General features: G+C 42.2%; 1 protein-coding gene across 2 annotated transcripts; it reads right to left on the reverse strand.

Moving 5' to 3' along the window:
• On the reverse strand, positions 1–12,659 carry LOC133150249 (EMILIN-3). 2 transcript variants are annotated; one of them, XM_061272664.1, is made up of 6 exons: positions 12,121–12,659; positions 4,073–4,195; positions 2,734–3,053; positions 2,301–2,647; positions 1,879–2,226; positions 1–1,680 (listed from the first exon to the last, which is right to left on the reverse strand). In XM_061272664.1, the coding sequence occupies exons 1-6, from the start codon at positions 12,303–12,305 to the stop codon at positions 544–546; spliced, it is 2,460 nt and encodes an 819-aa protein (XP_061128648.1). In that variant the 5' UTR covers positions 12,306–12,659; the 3' UTR covers positions 1–543. The 2 variants fall into 2 exon arrangements, with proteins under 2 accessions (XP_061128648.1, XP_061128649.1); XM_061272665.1 differs by lacking the exon at positions 12,121–12,659 and adding an exon at positions 8,617–8,767.
• Between the last annotated feature and the right edge of the window lie 9,143 nt (positions 12,660–21,802).

Below are 21,802 nucleotides of genomic sequence, written 5' to 3' on the forward strand. Positions count from 1 at the left end.
GGGAGTTTGGGATTTTATTTCTCAGACATTAATGAGTTGTCTCCCATCTTTATAGTACATTGCAGAAGTTCGCTAAAGCCTTGAAGCAATCAAAAACAAATTCATACAACTGCCACTGGAAAAATGGATATTTTTAACGTGTACAATCAGATGTTTACAGATATGTAAATAGCAACCACACTAATATAAAGACCACACAATTGCCAACACGGGTGCAATTTATTAATCCCAGGTTGCCCATTTTGTTTAGCATTATCACACGTCTCATACAAACATATGATAAGAGTTTTAACAATATGCACTTCATATAAGTTAAAATGACGGGAAACGTTGTAGCCAAATGCCGTGGAGATTAAAACATGGTCCAGCGCCACAGAAATAGGTATGTCTTGGAAATGTGTGTGCTTCTCCTCGTAAGCAGGTCATCTGGAGACACTGCGGTGGCGGACTTACAAAAAATTGCTCTCACCTCTCCGATTATTTTGCATGTATGGGGAGAGGCAGAAGACATTGATTCTTTTAAAGCCATTTGTGGTTCAGATGCTACTGGTCTACCGTTGGGTTTGCTCCCTGCTTTGGCACATTGTCTCTGACTTCCCCTTTCACCTCAGCAAGCTGCTCTGAATGGGCGTCGACCGCACCGTTCACCTGAGCTAGGTAGGAGTCCGAGTGTCTCTCAAGTTCTGCCCTGATCCTCTCCAAGTGCTCAGCCAGCTCCCCTAAACTTCCGCACTGGCCTTCCACATGGCTCACTCTGCTATCAACGTCTTTCACCTCCTTCTGAACTTCTTTCGCTGTGGTCCGGCAGCCTTGAAGCCCGCCCGTGAGCTGTCTCTTCAAGGCCACGAGTTCTCCCTTCAGCTGGGCTAGGCGCCTCTCCCCGGCCCCTAGGAGAGAGGCTTGGTGGCCCACTAGTTTGGTGATTCCCTGCACCTGATTGACGAGCTGCTGTTCCCGCTCTTCCCATGTGGAATTGGCATGGCCCACTTCACTTGCAATCAAACGAATAGAGTCCTTTAGTCCCTTGAGAGTGCGGTTCACGGAGTTGATGTTGACCTTCAGAAGGGTGATCTCGCCATAGACGGACTGGCCTGCCTCTTCCTGGGCTATCCGCAAGAGTAGGTTCTTCAGTGTACTGTTCAGGCGGTCCAGCTGGTCTGAATGAAAGTCCAGACGATTGGTCATCTTATTCTCCATGTCCTCACACTCCACTTCACTAACTCTGACACGCCCTGCTGGAGGAGTAGAAGGTGAGCAGGAGGTGCAGAGGAGCTCCAGGTCGACTAGGCGTTTTTCAATGCCATCCAGATTTCCATGTAATCTTCTCCTCACAGACTCGATATCTGTTTCCCGTGGTGGCACCACCTGGCCCTCCAACAGCGCTGGTGTCGTGGCATTGCTCAGCTCCTCCACAGCCACAATCACCCTTTCCTCCAGGATCTTCAACTTGTCCTCCAGCATGTTCTTGAAGCCATCTAGGCCACCGGGCAGCCTCGACACACCATCCGCTTCACTCACCGTAGAATTTAGGCGGCCTTCCAGGTCCACCAAGCGGGTCTCAATCAGCGTCTCTACGTGGATGTTCTGCTCCCTGAGTGCTGATTGAAGCTGTCGCTGTGATTCTGTGAGCCCTTTAACGGACTCCTCCAGGAGCAGCACACGCTGAGAGAGGCTGTTCACCTGCAATGATCAATCACTGTTTGTCAAAAACCTTTTGAATTTGAATCTAATATTTTTGTCTTGTCAAGAAAACAAATAAGGAATGGATATATTCTTTAATTATCAGGCGTAACTCCAGTAAGGTATGTCCTGCACATCCTGCACATAAAATCAAGGACATTCATATCAAACATTAATTTGGAATTTCTTTTTCATTACCTGTCCACAGCAGCTCTCTGTGAGCGTTAGGCCTTGGATCTGAGCCTGCAAAGAGCCCAACTCTGCCCTCAGTCCAGTTTCTCTCCCATCAAGGGACTGCTGCATCTGCTCTTGGCCATCCATGTGCTCCCTATGACACTGTCTCTGCACAGCCCCGATCTTCTCCTCGCACTGGTTCTCAAGGCGAGAGAGTCGCTGTTCAAATCCATCCAGGATCTCAGCCTGCATCCCAGCCAGCTTGTCCTGGAGGATGCCGTCCAGGTGAATTGAACCGGGGCCAGGGATGGGCCTGCCTCTTGCTCCTTCCAGCAGGCTCTTGAGCTGCCCGTCATGGCCCAAGACCATTCCCTAAAGAGGCATACGTTTCAATGAGATCGAGGAAAGGTATAGTATTGATAAACTATTCAACACGTCGCACGAACCTGAATCTCCTCTAAAATGTGAGTCTTGGCTCGTAGCTCATCTTTGACTTCTGTCACCCTCCCAGCAAGATCTCCAAATCCGTTGAAGCTTTCCTCCCCTCCCAGTACGCCCGGAGTCCCTATTGGGAGCAGCCCAAATCCCATGGCTGAGTCCGGCCTGCGTGGCGTGCCGGGCAGCAGCGACACCAGGATCTTGTTGGTGTCTTCCCGAAGAGACGTGCGCAGTCGCTCCTCGAGGCCGGCCACCGCCCCATTGAGAGTGTTGAGACCCAAAGTGAGGCGCCGTAGATTGTCCTCCATGTGGTCCAAACGTTCGCCGCTCACTCCAGAAATCCCAAATTTGTTACCTGTATTTCCATTCATGAAAGAACAGTAGAAGAAAGTGGGTCAGATGTGAAAGCACTAACGTTATTTAATCCTGTTTCATTCTCACCAGTGTTTGGTTTTCCATTTCCGACAGGCAGCTGTCCACTGGGTATCGGTCTGTGATCATGTAGGTCGGGGTAAGGTTTGCCTGGCTCCAGCTGTGCTCCTCCAGGTTTCTGGTCAACGGGGACTCTGGGACCCTGGGGAACCCCCGTAATCCCAGGGCGATGGGGCAAAGCTGCTCCCTTGAAAGGAGGTGTCACGTCAGGCAGTGAGGTGGGTCCATCATAACAGTTGTCTCCAGAGTAACCCGGGCAACATCTCCACTCCAGCTCAGTCACCGTTTTATAACCCACTTTGTATGTTGGTTTGTGGAATGTCCTGTACCTAAAACGAGAAACAAGCTCACCTTCAGGCATTATTTATGTTGTCATGTGGTTTCAGATTACTAATTCAGTCTTTGTTTCAACTAATTATTGCAAGCGAGTCAGGGGAGGACAGAAAGACGAGAAGGGCATGGCAAAGATAACAGGATGTAGTCACTGTCTGTGGGATTAAACACGGATTAAGGGGGAGATCAAGAGATTAGTCAGAAGTGTAATGTAAATGATGTGGTTTTAGGACTAAGAGATTGAACCAGAGTCCTTATTGGAAGCTAGTGTTACCTTTTGTTAAGATTGCATTTCTTTTTTATCGTTCAATTTGGATTCAATATTGTCTCATCACAAACTTGCACACACGTACCCCCCCCCCCCCCCACACACACACACACACACTGATGTGAGTCATCTTTTTGGGAGGGAAAACCCACTCCTTTAATTTCCCCTGTGAGATACAGAATGTTATTACAAATGAGCCTTTTTGGGCAAATAAAAGTCTTACTCACGAACAATATGCATGCGGAGTCAGATACCGCTTTGCCTCCTAATTTATTCAATGTTGGTGTATATTATTTACAAACACTATATATATTATATTTTACATACATATATATTATATATAATATATATGTGTATATATATATATATATATATATATTATATATTATATATAATATATATGTGTATATATATATATATATATATATACACATGTATATACGTGTATGTATGTGTATATATATATATATATAGATATGTATATCTATATATCTATATAGATATATAGATATCTATATAGATACTGTACGAGGGACGAGTTGTATATAATTGAGACTAGCATTCAATAGTCCGTAAACTGTACAGTAGTCAATATTCTTCTGCCTTCTGAATAGGTTTTTGACACCAGAGGGCAGCCTTGATACAGTACAAACCCAAGCTTTTTTTGTCACTCTTTCATGTTAGGTAATGGATGTAATGTTACTCAGCACATTTTTCTTTGACAGGGACATTTGCGTGTCAACGTACATGATAACAGGACACTTCTGCCCCCAGATGCATTTGATTGTGTACTCAGCCTTGACGTATGTGGCGACTCCATCCTGCATCGTGCACGTGACGTTCCTCTGGACCACATAGGCACAGTGGTTTCTGCAGGGAGAGGAAAGGGAAATTGGAATTTAATATTCCATAATACGATAAATCCAAAAGTCATTTTTCCTTTCCATCTTTATGTGATGACATTATGTCTTCCTCGGTACATCTACAGTTCAGCTCTTAGACTAGTTAGATTTGTCCCATCACGAAGTCATTACCCGTAAAGTACTTCCAATAGTTTTTGTATCCTGCTGGACCAAAAACCTTCTCTCCTTCCCTCGTCATTGCCAGAAGAGCGATTCCAACACCCAGATGATCCTTTGTGCAGCATCGGAAATTATTTTCTGCAATCTTCAGACTCTCATGTGAACACTTTCTCTCAGTCAATGGGGAGTATTTAGCAATACATGTGGCCCTTAATATTGCTCTGCAGCTGTTACAGAGCAGGAAGGCCGTGTTTTTGGAGGAGCAGAGAGGAACACGGGGGCCGAGCAGGCCCAACATGTTCTGAGTTAACAGGTTAAGAGGGTGAACAGGCAGGATTGCCTTTTACAATCTGCGAGAACATTTTCCCTGCTAATCACTAACTGTGCTGACAGTGTTTGTGTGTCCTCAATTATCTCATGTGCAGAAAAAGGGGGCCTGGAGGGACAGCTGACATTGACCCATATCAATGACAAAACAATGCTTTATATGATGCAAAGACACTGCCTTAGATCTCATCCAACACAATTTTATAGTGATGGCCAGGAGTACAGTCATCGGAAGTATGTCCATGCAAATAAATCAGCTGTCCGTGTAGATTTACAGCAACAAGAAACATCGTGATGTATGTGTGTGTGGTTGCGGGTTGACAAAATACCTCCCTGGGCTTACCGCTGATTAGGAGCAGGCGCAACAACTCTTTGAATGTTTTCACGCATCTGTCAAAGTGTTTCGCATCTGTGGGTGGTATTTTATTGTTGTGTCTTGTATAGAGGCCTTTACAACTTGATCATGCTGGAAGCGGGATCCCTCTCCAGGAATCTTTGTCAACTCTGGGTTTGGGAAGCCCTTTGAGGGGACTTTATGATTAGAGATGTTTAAATAAACTTGTCTTGCCCTAACATTTGCAGAAAGAGAGACATCCTACTTTTATTATTTGCACATGCACAAACAGGTGTAAGCACACAATGTATTTTCCTATCTCAGGATATACATGCTTTATTTCTACAAATAGCAAATCATTCTTAATGTTCTTATTTTGTCTGCTTCGGTGAAGAGGGAGAATAGATGACCTCCCTTATCCGGAATGATCCAAGATTAGATGTATATGAGGACGGATATAAGCTAATTCACTCTGGGAGCTATTTTCATACAAGAGTTCAAAACTAATATAGCTCAAGGAGACTGCTGTTCAAAAGTATATATGACATTTGGGTTTGTGATCACGGGTGACAAATGAGAATGAGAGGCCGCATATGATTATTCGATAAGTGTAAAAAACTAAGGCATGGAGAAACTCTCAATTTATTGTCTGGGTCTGGCAATGTGCTGTGTAAGATGGGGGGGGCTTCAGGACGCTTGTAGAAAAAAGCTGTCAGTTCACCTAATAAACACTAAAAATAACTGCTGCTGTTTAGAAATGATCTAAACTGTCTAGCGGGATCTTATTCCACTTCTCTCTTTGCCAGTAGTGACTGAACACACAAGAGATCCATTTGGGGAAAGCAGAAGTAATTGATAATTTACTGTGTCTTTCAAGGAACACGTCAGATGAACAATCCGTCAGATGTAAAAGGGTCACTAGACTTTTGGAATTTGGCAGCTACTTCTTTTTCACAATTTATTATGCAATTGTTTAAGTGACAAAGTTGCTTAAATTATTTGGGGGGGAAATCTTATTCATTATTTAGTCCCACTACATTAGACAAAGTAAAACAAAAGCTTAACAGTGAGCTGCTGTTCTCACTGCACTGTGACTCAGCAAACTGCACAAATATTAGTTATTTTCATTGAGGATAAATAATATATGCACGTGAGTATTTTTATATTGTCTGTCTACATGTTGTGTTGTGCACCCTTTTCGTTCAAACATTTGCCGCCACAAAGGTGATGTCTCACTCTGCTAGCATCGAGCTAGCAGCTCTCAAGTCAAAGCAAAGAATCAATTGGACAACTTGAAGATTTCATAAATCGGGTCACTTAAGGCCCCACTGTGGTCTGCAAGTCTACCGATTTACAGCAACACACAAGCCTTCAAGACTTGACTTTTCACTATTTTAGAAATGTGCCTGTACCTCTTATTATATTAAAAACACCAGGTCCGTACGCTATCAGAACCACCCAACTGACCTCATGGTAAAAGTAATTCTCAAGTGAGGGAAACTGTCCTCCCAACCATGGCAGGCCATACTGGCTCCAACTCCAATCAACAAAAAAACACTCCTTGCCTCCCTCTGCCACGCCAGGAGAAACACGTTTCCCGGTTTCCCTCGTCTCCGAGGCCTATGCAAAAATATTGTCCTTCGTCACTTGTCTTTTTTTTTCACCACGAGCCCCATCCCACTGTAAATATTTCCAGTCTAGCGTTACACTTGTAAGCTGGCTCCCATGGGGAGAACTGAATTCCTAGCTTGAATTTTCACGTGCAGTGTTTTTGGCAAATATTGCTACTGGACCTCCTCCCCCTGCATGCCCCAAAACCACCCACCTTCCAAAGACCGCCCACCCCCCCCTTTCCACACATTTCTGTAGTCCCTCCTAAAAATCTGAAGACAATCCTGTTTTGATTAGGGACACATGCACTTTGTCCCGACTTTACCAATGTTTGTCATTTTGCTCGTCTGATGACTTGAGGTATTCTTGTCCTCGTTTTCTTTCTGCCGTTCTCTGAGCTGCTTCTTTCTTTGTGTTTTGACAGCTTGGCACCAAAGAGCCCACCTTCCTCATTATTGCCTCACCTCTCACCTGCAGGGTTCTTGACTCTGTGAATGAACCCTGACGCTTTATAACAGGAGTGGTCTGGATTGAAAAATAAATAAATCATTAATGGTTCCTTAAACAATTAATAAGGAGCTGACTCTTGAGGTTCTTGATTCGAGTTAACACATTTCACCCACCCAGTTTAAAGGCCAAGAGGATCATTTAGTCAACTGATTATACATCAAGTCACTTGGGTGTCTTACATTTTTGGTTACATGCTCATAGAAATTGAAGGTCGGTTTGTACACCTTGTAACATCAAGGTTGTCCAGTGTATATTTATTTTCTTCTTTTTTCCATACGGTTTTTGGTCTACATAATAGCAGTTGATATGAGTCAGCAAAGCTTTTCTCTGTTTGAGCTTTCTGCTACTTTACAACATATGATGCTTAAACCACACACCATTGACTTTTTTCTTTATTATCCTCAGGCATTTGGCAAAGCAGATAATCTCCTTAGAGTAAGAATACTTCTCTGTGTTACTAGAAAAAAAAGAGGTTACAAATTGGACTTGCTAATGAGGATTACTGCTTTTGTGTTGACTGTGGGAGTGTAACCAAAACCGGTGGAATGTCATGCTTTGAATTCTTCATTTGGTCATGAATCAAGCAGGACTTGAACTTTTGGAGATTGAAACTATAGTATTGCACAAAATATACGTATGATTTACTTGTATGAGTATACAGTTAATTTCTTTGACAAAAAATATATATATTGGAACGATTTGCTCATTGTTATGCAAATTGCCAAAAAATATATAGAATATAGAAAGACAGAGGGTTTAGGGGGCCTGGAGGGACAGCTGACATTGACCCATATCAATGACAAAACAATGCTTTATATGATGCCTGTTTAGGAAGTAACCTATTGCTTGCGCCAAAAATGATGCAGTAGACGAAGCGGTTAGTTCAGACAATAATCAGCGCCAGACATTTTCAAAGTTGTTTTTATCTGCACTTTCCCACATATATTTGTAAAACTAGCCTCGTAGTGCTTCAGATAAATAAATAACTAGGCCACTTCTTTCATGTCGGTCACAGACTAAATTCAAAGATACAGTAAGCGGGTGAGGCGCTTAAGCCTAACAACTGCAGGGAGGGGGAAACATTCACCCAGCTCCGTTCAAAGGTAACAAAAACTTTCCTGGCCACATCAATGCAACGCACAGATCTGCACTTTAGCCCTTGTTTATTTATGTTAAGCTGAGCTATGATCCGCAGATTCAAATTTAAAGGAAACATATGTGCCATTACTAGGAACTCAGCCTATGGGCAACTTTCCCACACTCTTACTGCTTTAAATAGCCTATTTGTCCCAGTGGCTTGAAACAAACAATGATGAATCAGCAATCTAGTGTCATGTCGGCGTACGGGCATGACAGCCTGTCCATCATCAGTTGTAAATTAACCGCAAAGCTCATTCAAATTCTAAAGATGTTATCAACACAGAGGGTGATGAAAGCAGAACATTTGATAAAATATAGCTGCGAGGTGACCTGGGAATTTTACTAACCAGCCTTTGTGACCTCTCGCTGGAAACTGACTCCATTCTTGCTCTCCAGTGGACACTCAACACAAACTTACATCTTCAACCAATAACCCTTGACCTTAACCACCTTTGTGTTGACCCCCCGAGTTCTACCCTCTGGTCTCTGTCCCATACATCAATGAAAAGCCCTTGGCTAGATTTCTGATGGGGTGTGGCATCTGCTGGAATCCTAATAGATCTACACGGCCCACAAACCAGGCAGGGGACAATGTTCCACCTGTTGTTTATTTAGTCCTCCGCTGGTGTGTTGTCTTGATGACAGATGAGCGGGATGTACTGCATACTTTTTTTTTCTTAGCCTCACTCTTCCTGTCAGTAGTAAGTGGCTGTAATGATCTTTTTTAACTTTACAGGGTCAGACATATTTAAATATATGTGACCATGCTCTTTTAATGGAACAATGTAACCAAGTAGTAACACACAATTGCATTGCCATACAATTTGACACGGGTTATTTTTTAATACTCTATCCCTTCCATTAGGAGCAACATGGCTGATTTATTTCTAGCAGTGGTATTATTCCGTTGTGTCCTCGGGTCCAACTATGGTCAAGGTGGGTTAACACCTCTTTTATAACGGCTATAGTTAGACTTGCAAGCACATGTACAGGATTGTCACCCTCACGGCAAGCAATTACTGACTATTATAGATCATAAAAAAGTATCTATAAATTTAGGTTCCTCTGTCAATCAAAAGTGGGTAGTGTCAAAAGGTACAAGGTAAGAAATGTTCGCCTTGCAGGCTCAATTAATGAGTCTATTTTGATCAGAGTTGAGTAATATTATTTTATGCTCTAGTGCAGGGGTCACGGAGACTGTGTAGTCAGTTCCAAATGATCACATGAGTAGCCTGCAGGCCTTTTCTAAAATTGGCTTATCACTGATGGGACATTTTGTGAGGATTTTGGGGGAAGTGATCATCTCAAAAGGTAAAAACTGACAAGAGATATGATAAAGTGTTGCATATTGATCTTTTCTGTTTCTTATCTTTTGTCAGAAATCATTAACGTGATCAGTGTCTTCACACGACAAATCAAGTCGTAACAGAATAATATTAAAATTAATTTGATTCTTTTTTAATTTTGGAAGTGTGTGTCAGACTGCGAGCCAATCAGTACCCAAACAGCTTCAAGAAGTTCATGACTCCTGCTGTAGATGATTATAATGATAAGTCGAATTGCTATATTAAAATTATAGCTCTATTTGAAATTTTTTAGGTCTGATCCCAGGATCCTCGGACGTGGAATGTCATCTCTCTGGCAGCAAAGGCAGGTTGAGATTTGAGAGCACACTATCCAATTTAGGTAAATTTGGGGTGAATATACAATAATATCCTACTTTTTTATCTCGTAATTGTTACTATAAAGTATATACCGTTTTAGTGTTTTTTCTTGTAGCAAGGGAATTTCAAGCATGTCCATGTTCTTTACGACAAGAAAAGTACGGGCAAATATCTGTCTTGTGACCACTTAGGGAAGATTTGCGACCTTGAACGAACCCTGACGAGAATGTAACACTTGCCAGCCCTCAGTGAGTTGGGGCTGTAAATTAATATTCAAGTCCTGATCCCTTTGAGCAGCAATCAATTTCGAGTGTTTTGGGGAATGCTACATTCTCATCAGAGTTTGGTCAAGGTTGCAAATGTTGGCCAAACGTTCACCCAGAGTTTTGGTGATTCTTTTCAGGCGATCGTCAGTCAACTGTTTGGCGAACATTTCCAGTGACGTTTGGACTCCACCAAGGTTGCCCTTTGTCACCAGTTCTGTTCATAATTAATTCATTTATGGACAGAATTTCTAGGCGCAACTGAAGTCTTGTCAATTCGGTTTGACAGTGTTATGGCTCTCTTTTTTGCAGAAGATATGGTTCTGCTGACATCATCGAATCTGCATCAATCTGTCATGGCGAAGAAGTAGCTGAGCTGAAACGGCAAGTTCTTGATTTCTCGAGTTCGAAACCACAACCTGTGGGTTGTGACTGAAAGAACAATACTGAACTGGGTTTCTCTCCCCTAGAGATGGGGTCAGATGCTTGGTCATCTGGAAGGGCTCAGTCGCATGGAGAGGAGCTTGATGAGGTGCCATTGGAATCTGGTTGGAATGCCTCATGGAGACCTCCATGGTGAGGTGTTCTGGGCACATCCCAATGTGAGGAAGACCCAGGACATTGAAGAGATTATACCTCTCAACTGCCTCATGGATGTCCTTGAAGGAGCTGGATGAAGTGGCTGGGAAGAGGAAAGTCTGGAGGTAAGGCTTCCCTGCTTAGATTGCTGGCTCGGTGACTGAACCAGATAAGCAGAAGAAAATGGATGGATAGCTGCATGGATGGATGGAAATTGTTCAAACGCTAAAAGCATATAGAGAATAATTGTGTTTTTGGGGATGTTGGTATCACTGTTATTTAAGCTCTTTTGCATTTGGATTTTATTGTAGTATTTGACATTTCGTAAGATCTACTGAATCATAATTGTTGGCTAATTGTTATTTAAGGACTTGTCAGGAGGCAAGTACACTACGTATATTCACGGCTTTTTGGTTAATTGAGTTTGTTTTTTATATTTGGTGACTGCAAGTTGTTTAGCACTTCAATACTGTACATTGATGGATTTCTCCAAGTTGAAATATGGCTTATTCTGAAAGGTACAGATGAAGCCTAAGCATAATGACAATTAGATGCTGCTGACTTCAGGTTGCGGGATGCTGCATTGTCCCAATTTGCAAGAGGTGAGTGCACAAGGCAGGACGAAGGCAATATTTTGAGGCAGTTTGAGTAAAGCAGCAGGTAGCTGAGGAGCTGTCCAAAGCCATAAGCATTCTCAGGGGAAGCCAAGCAAAAGAGACAGGAAGGGGGAGGAAAACAAAGCCAAACATAAGCTATCTCTATCCAACAAAACATATATCACAGATCTGTTCCAGCTCACAACTGCATGACGTTCAAATTGACGTAATGGTTCTCTGCTCATGTGCTGCAACCGCCCAAAACACATCAGGCCGGAATACAAGGCATGTGACAAGAATGAATTTTCTTCACCTCATTTAAAAGATGCAAGGCAACAATTGTAATCTGCACTCTCCTGATGTTTCTATTGATTGCTTGCACCCCTCCTTTCTGGCACAGGGGTGCTCAGCTGTACTTTAAGGAGTCCATCCAATGGAGTCTCCCCAGACACCCACCCACCCAACGCACACACACACACGCAGAGTGAAGAATCACTTCAGATGTTATCAGCTCATGTGCCAGCAAGACCAAAACATGGACTTTCTTTGCCATTGTTGCTCTTAAATATTGCTTCCTCCCTCCCATGTTCATCTGGTATTAGGTATGAAGTATTAAAAATATAAAGGAGGACAAAAAAGAGCATCAATTCAAGGATAAATGGCAAAGCTCTACTTTTCCAAAGAAATACTCAATGTTCTAGTGTAAAGATGAATGACAATGACACCCATGTGTAAAGGCGAGCACTTACTTGTGTCTGGTCATAGGCTTGCTTGGAGTGTGCTGAGGAGTGAGTCCAGCCTTGAACATGTTGTATCTGTGTCCATAAAAAGGATTGACATGACCTCCATAGAAAGTTCCTTTGCTGTCCACTACAAAGATTAACACTCCCAGGAGACAGACAGGCGTGAGCACCTGGTGCAACTTGACATTCATTGTTTTAGCTTGCCTTACTATTAATCCCACAGTCTGGAAAAGAAGGTTGGTTGCAGAAGAAATGAAGGCTGACGAGTAAGAGCTTTTTAGGCTCCTCGGGGTGCTGTGCTGAAGTTCCTTAGACTTTTTGCAGTCTTTTTCAGTGCGCCCCGAAGGAGACGTGGAATCCAAACAGATGTCACTCGAGCAGCATCTCGCCTGTGTCGCTTTCCGCTCGTACACTAACCCCACCGTGCACACATTGGACGGATTGCGGAGGAAGGAGGCTTGTGGGGCTCAAGAGGGAGGAGGGAGAACAGCACAAAGGTGTGCTGGAGGAGGGCAGAGGAGAGAGATAGTGAGGGTGTCTCCAGAAAATGTTTGAGCTACACACATATATGCACACACACACGTGCGTATGTGTGTGTGTGTGTGGGGGGGGGGGGGCTCGCAGTTGAGGCTCAGCCCTCCTTGAACACGGCACGATGCATGAATGAATGTGGGTGTGCGCAAGAGGCAGCGTCTGAAGGGGGAAGGTAGACAGGCAGACCTCATTTGCATAACCCACCCCAAGTCCATCTTGGCTTCACCACACCAGCAAGAGGAGGAGGAATTGATGTTTTTCTGTTTTATTCCATAGTTCTGTATTTACTGTATTGAACTTTCAGTGATGGTCCATTTCAACTCATTGGTCACAATTGTGATCAACAATGTGATGGATTTATCAATGCATGTACAAAAGTTCCTCTATCCATACCCAACAACAAAGGGTTTGAAATAAACAAAAAACATGGTAGCCTACCAAAAAAAAAAAAAAAAAAGTCATAGCGCTAAGTGACATCAGAAGTCCTAATCCGGGTTAGGGTTATAAACAAAGGTTGAATCGGGGCAACTGTACTTCTTGTTTTTGAATTCAGTAATTAAATACACCATTTGGAAAGCAGATTTGAATAAACCAAAATTTATAGAAAGGCAAATGCATGTCATAACACATGAAATACTTTGTAAAACCAATTTTAAAAATCCATCTGTAATAATCATAATCTTTAATCAGTGCGGTTATGTTTCAACCCAAATTTAGTTTGTACACTTTAAGCAGATCTGTCCTGAGTTTCAGCTTTAATCTTTGAGTGACTATATACCAAGGTGTACTTTCAGCAAAGCTCATTGGCCCATGAAGGAGCTCGATTCCACGGCCGAGTTCCTCAATCACGACTGTAAAGACTCTGTTTCCAATTGACGTCATGGTCTCATTATGGCGCTAGTCTTTGCCAGGATATCTGGCTTCATTTGTGCACAGTGGCAGGAAGTAGAGACATGCCGTGGCAAGACAGGGAGCTCTGAAAATGTGACATCATTTGAAATATGAACATGCGAGTAATGACAAATGAAAGTAAATGAAAATCACTTTGGAAAAGAAAATTATATTTATCAAAATCCTCCCAAAAAAACAGATTTGTTTGAGCATCTACATTTGCACAGCTACAGCATGTCATTCAAAAAAGCCAAACTTTGAACTTTCACTGATGGAGGAAACGCTGAAGATATTGCAAAAGAAGTCCAAGCCTGATTTAAAATAGGAAAAAAAAGCAAACTCTGAGAGGGTCAGAAGCAGGTGGCTGGAATGGCCTATTTGTTTGCACAGTTGGTTTAGCGGGTCGTTCTCACCTGGCTGCGGGTTGCGCTCCATTTAACCTGCTCTCTTTACTCTCCATTTACAGGTCAGCGTGAAAGGAAAACACAACATCAAAAGGGCACATCACATAAGTGGGTGAGTTTCCCAAAGTATTTCATAAAAGCACTTAAAAACACAACTGGGGGATGAACCACTGAAAAGATTTTGGAGGCTTTACATCCTTTCATCCACATTATGGGATTCCGTCGACTCCGATGCAGTTCATTTCCTCGGATTATGCTTTTTAAACTTCAAGAGCATATATGTGGAGCTTCTGGTCGTGTCTCGCGTCCTACTGAAGATTCATTCTGACATTCGAGAAGCTGTGACAGTACCAGCACACAAGAAATGATTCCTTTGTAAAGTTTTCTTTTTTAGAAAACATTTTATAAGGAAATAACAAGGTTGCGGCCTACACTATGACACGGATGTGGTGTCCAGATGTGAAGGAAAGTATTCCAATATGGGAGTTAAATAATACAGCACATCAACTCGTCACTCAATAAATATTGCAAAAATGTCCTTTTGTTGATAGGTTGCTGCCGCCAAAGTGTTTTTTGTTTAAACCTTGTGCGTTAATGGCACATAAATTGTTGACCTAACCCAACCATGACCCTTCATTGTTCACGGAGTGGGATTCTTGTTGGACTTTAACGGCAGAACATCCTCATTTTTAATGTAGGGCTCCTTTGAGTACAGTAACTTAACAAGTACTATGTTAATGCCAAATTAAATTTACTTCTTAACAAGCGTTTGGCAGTGGTGTGGCCTTTTGAGACGGATGATCCCAACGTCACTGACTCCACAATCGGAACATCAGTCGGGAATAATGAGCCGATTAGTGTTGAGAGATCGTGATGAGTAATGGAAGGCTACTATTTGAAGCTGTCACCAAAATAAGTGCCGAGCCACTGTCACGGGAAGAAATAAAATAAGGTTGAACCACGGGATTTTTGCAAAGGTCAAAAGTTTCTTCCTGTCATGAAAACAGCTCCTTGTTTCCACAATGGGACCAGGAGGATATGAACTCATATAAATGTAGGTGTGGGAATGGAATGGCATTTAAGAGTGAGTGCACAGACACACACACACGCACACAGACACACACACACACCAATGACCACTTCATCTGTCTTGGTCCACATACGTTCTCCAGGATATCTCCATGTTGTTATCAGGTATGTGCCAGTGTTTACTGCGTCTGCTGCTCTTCAAATAGGAGCGTACGCAGGTCAAGCGCACAACAAAGAGAAGGTTGTGCGTCTGTTATATCTGCGAGGTGCCTCGTTCAGTCCTCGTGGCCTCAGCAGCATAAAGACTTGGCAACTGTTGCTGCTCTAGTGTGACGCGGAAACAATCCAGAAAACTTCCGGACATTCATAAATATAAAATCAGAATACTTGCTATTGTCTTCCAGTGAAAAAAACAGTCTGAATATTGCATTTAAATCAGGGACTTTGATTCTCAAAGCTAAGTGTGGTACACAGAAAACCACAAAATTAAATACAAATGAATGTATAACATTTTAAAGATAAAATACAATCAAAGAAATGCAATAGATAGATACTCCATTCATTCATTTCTTCATTCATTAAATTATAACTCAATTGAAACACGATATATACACACAAAGACAAATGCACAAATGAAAGTTGCAAAAGTCCTGCAAAAAAAATAAATAAAAATACAGAGTCTAGTCTTGTTATTGAATTACATATCACTTTTAGACTTGTAACAAAAGCGGCCATTGTAAGACATAGTACCAAATTGACATCATCATTCCTCCACGTTAATCTCTATATCAACGGAAATTCAATACAGATTGAAAATGTTAAGCAGTCGCCGTGTATTAACAGACTTGATCTAACTACATGAGCAAAATAACAGCGCTGTTCTCCAACAGCAGCCGCTTTATGCGGCCTATATGATTTAGGGGTCATATGAAGCATGAGCTCATAGCCACTTATTCACGCTTTGCCAAATGCGGTTGGTGCAACACGAAATTACATTGGCGCTGTAATCAATGCTGGCGCTCGGCATCCAACGCACAGGCATCGCTCTCCTCAAGTGGCTTCAATAGTCTGCATCCATACACTCTCCACATCTGCTTTACATCTCAGCAAAACCACCAGCAACAGCACCCACAGCAGATCAGTCATTACACACACACACGCACACGCAAGCGTACACGCGCACACACACACAACACACACAAAACCTTTATTTGATTTTCTGGAATCCCATAGTGGTGGCTTAAGATATGAGTTTAATTAACTCCGTGACGACGCTCAAAAAACACCCATATCTCAAATCATTTTGTGAAATGCCAATAAATGGTGTTTTTGTTTAATTAGGAAAAATATCACGCAATAATATTGTACTTTATGAAAGTATAACATAATAACATTGTGGAATAGAGTGCAAAGAACTTAAAAGTTTGTGAATGATGATTATGATTATGTATGATTGAATGCTGCAATCCAATTCATTGGACCGCTCCTTCTGATGTGCCCAACGTGGCCACCGGGGGGCAGTATAATCTACTCATGCCGATGCAAACGAGGATTAGCACTTTTTCTACTAGTACACAGAGAAACTCAGTAAAAGGTAGGGAATCTACACCTGTGAGTGTTTTTGTATTTCACTGCCATCAGACAGTGCTCACATCTTAAATTACCAGTTGCAAGTCAAAATGAAAAAAAAAAAAAAAAGATCATAACAGCTCGTAGATCGGCATCTCCTCATGCATCGCTCTTACCTAGTGAAACACAGAAGCACAATATTTACTCTCCCCAGCAACATTTCTGACATCTTAACCTGATGTTGAGGTTTAAAAGTGTGTGCGCGTGTGTTCCGGGCATCTGCACAGTGGGATTGCAGGTTAAATTACTCAGGCGGCGTTTTATTGTCAATACCACAAATCTGGTGGGCAGCAGCATACAGAAAATACGAGGTGTGCTGAGATGAACTCACGCTCACAGTGAAGGCCTTGTTTCCTCGACAAATGTGTTTCCAGTTGTGAGGCAATTAAAGGAAAGTTTACTGGCCAGCGACGCAGCGTTCTCTGGCAATGACTCAGTGCTGCAGGTTTGCCCATCACGGAGATGGGCACAGTTAAGTATAAACACAAGAATACAGACTACTTATGTGCACATGCACATTTACAGGCAGAGGAAAACAGGTGCAGAGTGCTTACAACCAAAATTTGTTTCATGAAATTGCATTCATTTATCGTCAACATTTCTCCTGGTTGTGCTGCTTCCAGCACTTTGATGTGAATGTTACATTTGAGCTTCTTTTTGCTCCCGTCAAGGTATTCCGCCTGTTCTCTCCAGAATCAGTAGCACTCAAACTATTATGCCAACATGCCAGTTGCTGACAACCTCCTGCATGGACACTGAGTGTGGACCAAAGATGTGAGTGGTTCCTTTCAATGTTCTGTTGTATTTTGGTGCTTAATGAAGCATTAACAGAAACATTCATCTGCTGCAGCTGCACATCCGAACAGAATTAGACATGAAGTCATTCAGTCTAAAACAGAAGGCCGTTGTTCGTTAAACATGCACAAAGCTTTTGGCAGCCAATGGGTTTGAGAAGAAGAGTGTGCAACCGCACGGAGGTGTGAAATGAAGACCTGCAGGCGACAGATTGCAACCACACGGTGAGTAAACCACACGGTGAGTAAACCACACAGTGCTGCTCGATTCACATGGCCACGGAAGATGCTGAGGTCAAACCAGTCAGTCAGTAATTCTTTTTCCATGTCAGATCAGATTTACATATGAAAAACAAATCATACTGGTTCTATGATTTTCTCCAAAAGGCTCTGTGAGAGAAACACTTTGCAACGGCGAAACAACAATAGTCCGTCCGTTGTCACGTCTCGTCCCCAGCCGTTTTACTATGTGTCTGTTGTCATGGTTTCTGTCTTGTGTGATCGCCCCTCCCCTCCTGTGTGCCCATGATTAGTGTGATCAGTCTCATCTGCCTCTTGTTACTTGTTGTGTATTTAAGTCCTGCCTGCCCCTCACTGCCGGTCGGATCATTGTTGTCGTCATGTCTTAATGTCTGCACGTCCTTTGTTTCACGTCCTTGTCGGTTAGTCCGCTTGTTGTTTTGTTAAGTCATGTCAGTTTGCCGAGTCTGTTAGTTTGTTTTCTTTAATAAACCCTGGTCCAAGCTGCACTTGGTCGACCTGGTCCGTTCCACCCGCAACATCCATTTTTCTAAAGAGGTTCATGTCTGCCATTTCTATCATTTGCTACCAGGTCTTTCTTGAATTCTCTGTTGTTTCTCATTATCTTTGAAATTCATTGAACTGTGGCACAAAATTCTATTGCCATTTCCTACGTCCCGGTAAGATTGGACACATGGCCTTTTTCATTCTTTGTTTGAGTTTTTTTTGTGCGTGCGATGTTTCTCATCTTCGGCTTTGTCAAACGGTTACTTGTTTTACTCTTTGGTAGCTTATTGCAGTTTCACGCATTAAAATCCTTTTGTAAACAAAAGACCAGCAGCATCAAAATGGTTAGATTTTTAAAAAACAAATAATCAAAAAGACTATTATGAAAGCTAGGGCAAACAAAAACAAGGTTTCCATTAGTTTCAGTATAATCCTGTATAGATAAAAACTGGATGTGTGCTCCAGGCTGCAGCAAGACGTGTCCCGTGATGGCGTCGAGTGTGTGAACTGACATAAGTGCCTCCATGTGTGAAAGAAGTGGTCGACACCTTTACTTCATTTGCCCTGGAACTTTTCCAGCAACAGAAAACGACACACATGATGAAGGATTATTGATATTTGGAGAGACTTGAAAGGGGGTTCCTCAGTATTTGGCCTGCTCGGTCGGGGTCAACGGGTTTAAGGGTTTTTCACGTGGCTTCATGTGCAGAGTGGAAGAAGACTTGGCGATGGCATCCATTTTTTTGGGATGTTCACGCCTGACTGAAATAACTTTGCCCCTCTCTTCAACGACTGTTCGTACAAGCGTTCCACTTTATTTCAGTGGAAGTTATCACCCTAAAAAAGAACATAAATCAATCTAAATACAGGTACTTTCTCGGTAAATCAGCCTTATCTGTGGTTAGCGTAAAGCACAATAGCAGCCTTGTGGGCTTGTTTGTTTTCTTTCCTGCCGCAAACAAAAGAAACAGGTCAATCACCCTTACAACTTTGTGTGCTGCTTGTGTTTGTATTTGTATTTGTGTGTCCTTATTTGTGTAAATGACATTGTATGATTTTCCCACACACACCGGGAGGTCGATAGTGCTTCACAAGGCCAACTGGAGGACGGGTCTATTGACGCAACTATAGGCTGAGAAAAAATTCCACCATCTGTTAATAGCCGCAGTTGTCTGTGTTATCATTTTCTCAAACTTTCGGACATGGTCCAACATAACGCCCACAAATAATTACTCATAATAAGATGTCCAGAGAATCATTGACCGGTGCCAACCATTTTTCCCGTGTTGGCAAACTGAGAAGTTTCAGTCAATAACAACCCAACACCACCCAGCCAATTATGTCCGGTCCGCATGTAAAAACACTGTTCGGTTCCCGACCCCGAGCTGTTTAGGGTTAACCCAGACCAAAACATGGTCGAGAGTGGGATTTATTGCAGAGGGACTCCCGAGATCCTCTGACACACTCAACGTGATTTATGCCACGTTCAAATCAGTTTTCAGTATATGAATAACATATAAATCACAGTTGCAGTAACAAAGAGTTTAAAATGAAATTCGTTTCGTTTATTTTGGATTAATATAGATTAAGCATTTAAAGCAGCAAACGGAGGCAGAGTTGGGAAAATGAGGCTCCCTTTTGACTTTGGGCTTGTGAGGATTCTATTGCAACATGTCACAGTGAAGCCCATCGGTGGTAAATCATCCAGTGATGGAATTTCAGTTCTTGCCAACTTCACTCACATCAACAGAGAAAATGTCTTGCATAAATTCATCTTCAGGCTGTCTTCTGTCCATCACAAACCGCCACCAAAAACCCTGGCTAAATAATACATCCAATGCTTTGATTCTTGTCCAATCACAAGCAGCTCTGGTCAATAATCATAAAGGCCAGACATTAAAACACTTAGCCATTCCAAAAAAGACATGAAAGTCATTTTCACCATGTTATTTCATAGCTTTTAAAACACCATGAGGTGGAGGTGACATTTATGACTTTCCCAGAATTCACAGGAGAAAAATGCCGACCATGTTTATTTTCCACAAATCGTTTCTCAACGCCTCATTCTGTAAAACGACCTGTTTTTTTTCTCTCTAAAATTGGAAATGGTCTCAGTCATAGACTGAACATAGAACCTCCAAATGCAAATTGTGTCTCACAGTTTAAGGTCTGTCTTTTAGTCTCCAATTTCCTGTGAGCCGTACGCCGCAGGACAAAGTCGGGCTCATCTGGGCTGCATTGTCAAAGCGCTGCGGGGGCAAAAAGCGGCCAGGCTGCGCACATCAAGGCAATGAGATGGACAAAACGATGGGTCAAGCATCATCCGCTGCCAGATATGAGTTATTGTGTCTTGTTTCTGCTTTGAATGATACGCTGCTGGCTTTCTGCGTGGACACGTTTTCTCAGCAGATGCATCACAGAAGTCAGAAATTCAGTCAAATGCAATAAAAAGTCAAGACTTGTATAATGTCACGCCAACTGATACACTAATGTAACAGTTGGATTAAGCGTGGGTGGTCATGTGTATCAAGAGTGAGGCATAAGGATGACATAATAGAAAGGCGACGCTGCATTTGTGTAACAATATTACGGACACAATACACATAAATAATATGTAAAATAGAAATATTGCTCTTTTGTGACATAAGACGAATCTGTAGGCGGAATCTTCTGAGAAGCCGATAAACCATTTTTAGAAGAAGAACAAAAACATTTTCATTCTGCCTCTAGTGGTGTGTCGATAAGCTAGTTTCATTTTGATGTGCTGTAGATGCACAGTATTTACGTTTGTGGGCTTTTGATATGAAACAATGTAGGTGGCTGCGAAAAATTTACTTTTTTTTATTTGTCCCACTTTGGCTTTCCTGGCCAGTCCACAACTGATTCTGGGGCACAGCTGATTAATAATAGGGGAAAGTGCCCCAATAAAAAGCTTCTGGCAACCCCCCTTGCTGGGAGCTGTTCTTTGAGGAATGCCAAGTGTTCATGAGGTCACGTTTGCATGCCACGTGCATGATTGTGCGTCATGATTGAATGCTGCTTCTTTTGGTGGTATATTGTTGACCACGTGTGTTGGGCCATTGTTTTCAAAAGGTTTTAAAACAATAATTATCAATGCTAAACATTGGCATGTCAATGACGTTTATATTAGCATTGAACAAATAATATCTTTTTGATCTTATATAGAAATACACAACGCATAATTCTCTTTGGTTAGGGTTACTTTGACAGTAAACTTCAACTTGGATTTGCATTAAATATCTTGAAGCCTCTTTGTTCATCTGCCAAACTTGAGCTTACTGGGAAATGAGGTGAACTGAGTTCACTGCCACTGAATGTACAGTATCTTGAAAAGCTCGTTAAGTCCAGTCACTCAAATCTCGATGCACCACTCCTTTCTTTCCCACTAAGGAAGGTCATAGTGTAAAAAAAAAAAAAACATTTATGTGCATTTTAATGAAACTGGTCTGGACTTGGACAGCATGACCGACAACTGATAGTAGAACATCAGCCTAGAAGAAAAAGAGTGAGACATGCATACTGTACCATATTACAGGCTTTTTAGAGTTTATGAGATCTAAATGAATGTCTTCAACTGGAATACTTTGCTGCATGTATAGTATGTTTTTTTTTTTAATGGTTGCAGTCCTCCCAGACTCC

Source organism: Syngnathus typhle, linkage group LG2, assembly GCF_033458585.1.
Source record: "Syngnathus typhle isolate RoL2023-S1 ecotype Sweden linkage group LG2, RoL_Styp_1.0, whole genome shotgun sequence".
NCBI lineage: Eukaryota > Metazoa > Chordata > Actinopteri > Syngnathiformes > Syngnathidae > Syngnathus > Syngnathus typhle.

Excerpts from the sequence above, each read along its gene's own strand:
- LOC133150249 (XM_061272664.1), bottom strand. The coding sequence starts at position 12,305 with ATGAATGTCAAGTTGCACCAGGTGCTCACGCCTGTCTGTCTCCTGGGA. Across the intron at positions 2,227-2,300 it reads ACATTTTAGAGGAGATTCAG|GGAATGGTCTTGGGCCATGA; the intron begins GTTCGTGCGACG and ends ATGCCTCTTTAG. Across the intron at positions 1,681-1,878 it reads CAGAGAGCTGCTGTGGACAG|GTGAACAGCCTCTCTCAGCG; the intron begins GTAATGAAAAAG and ends TGATCATTGCAG.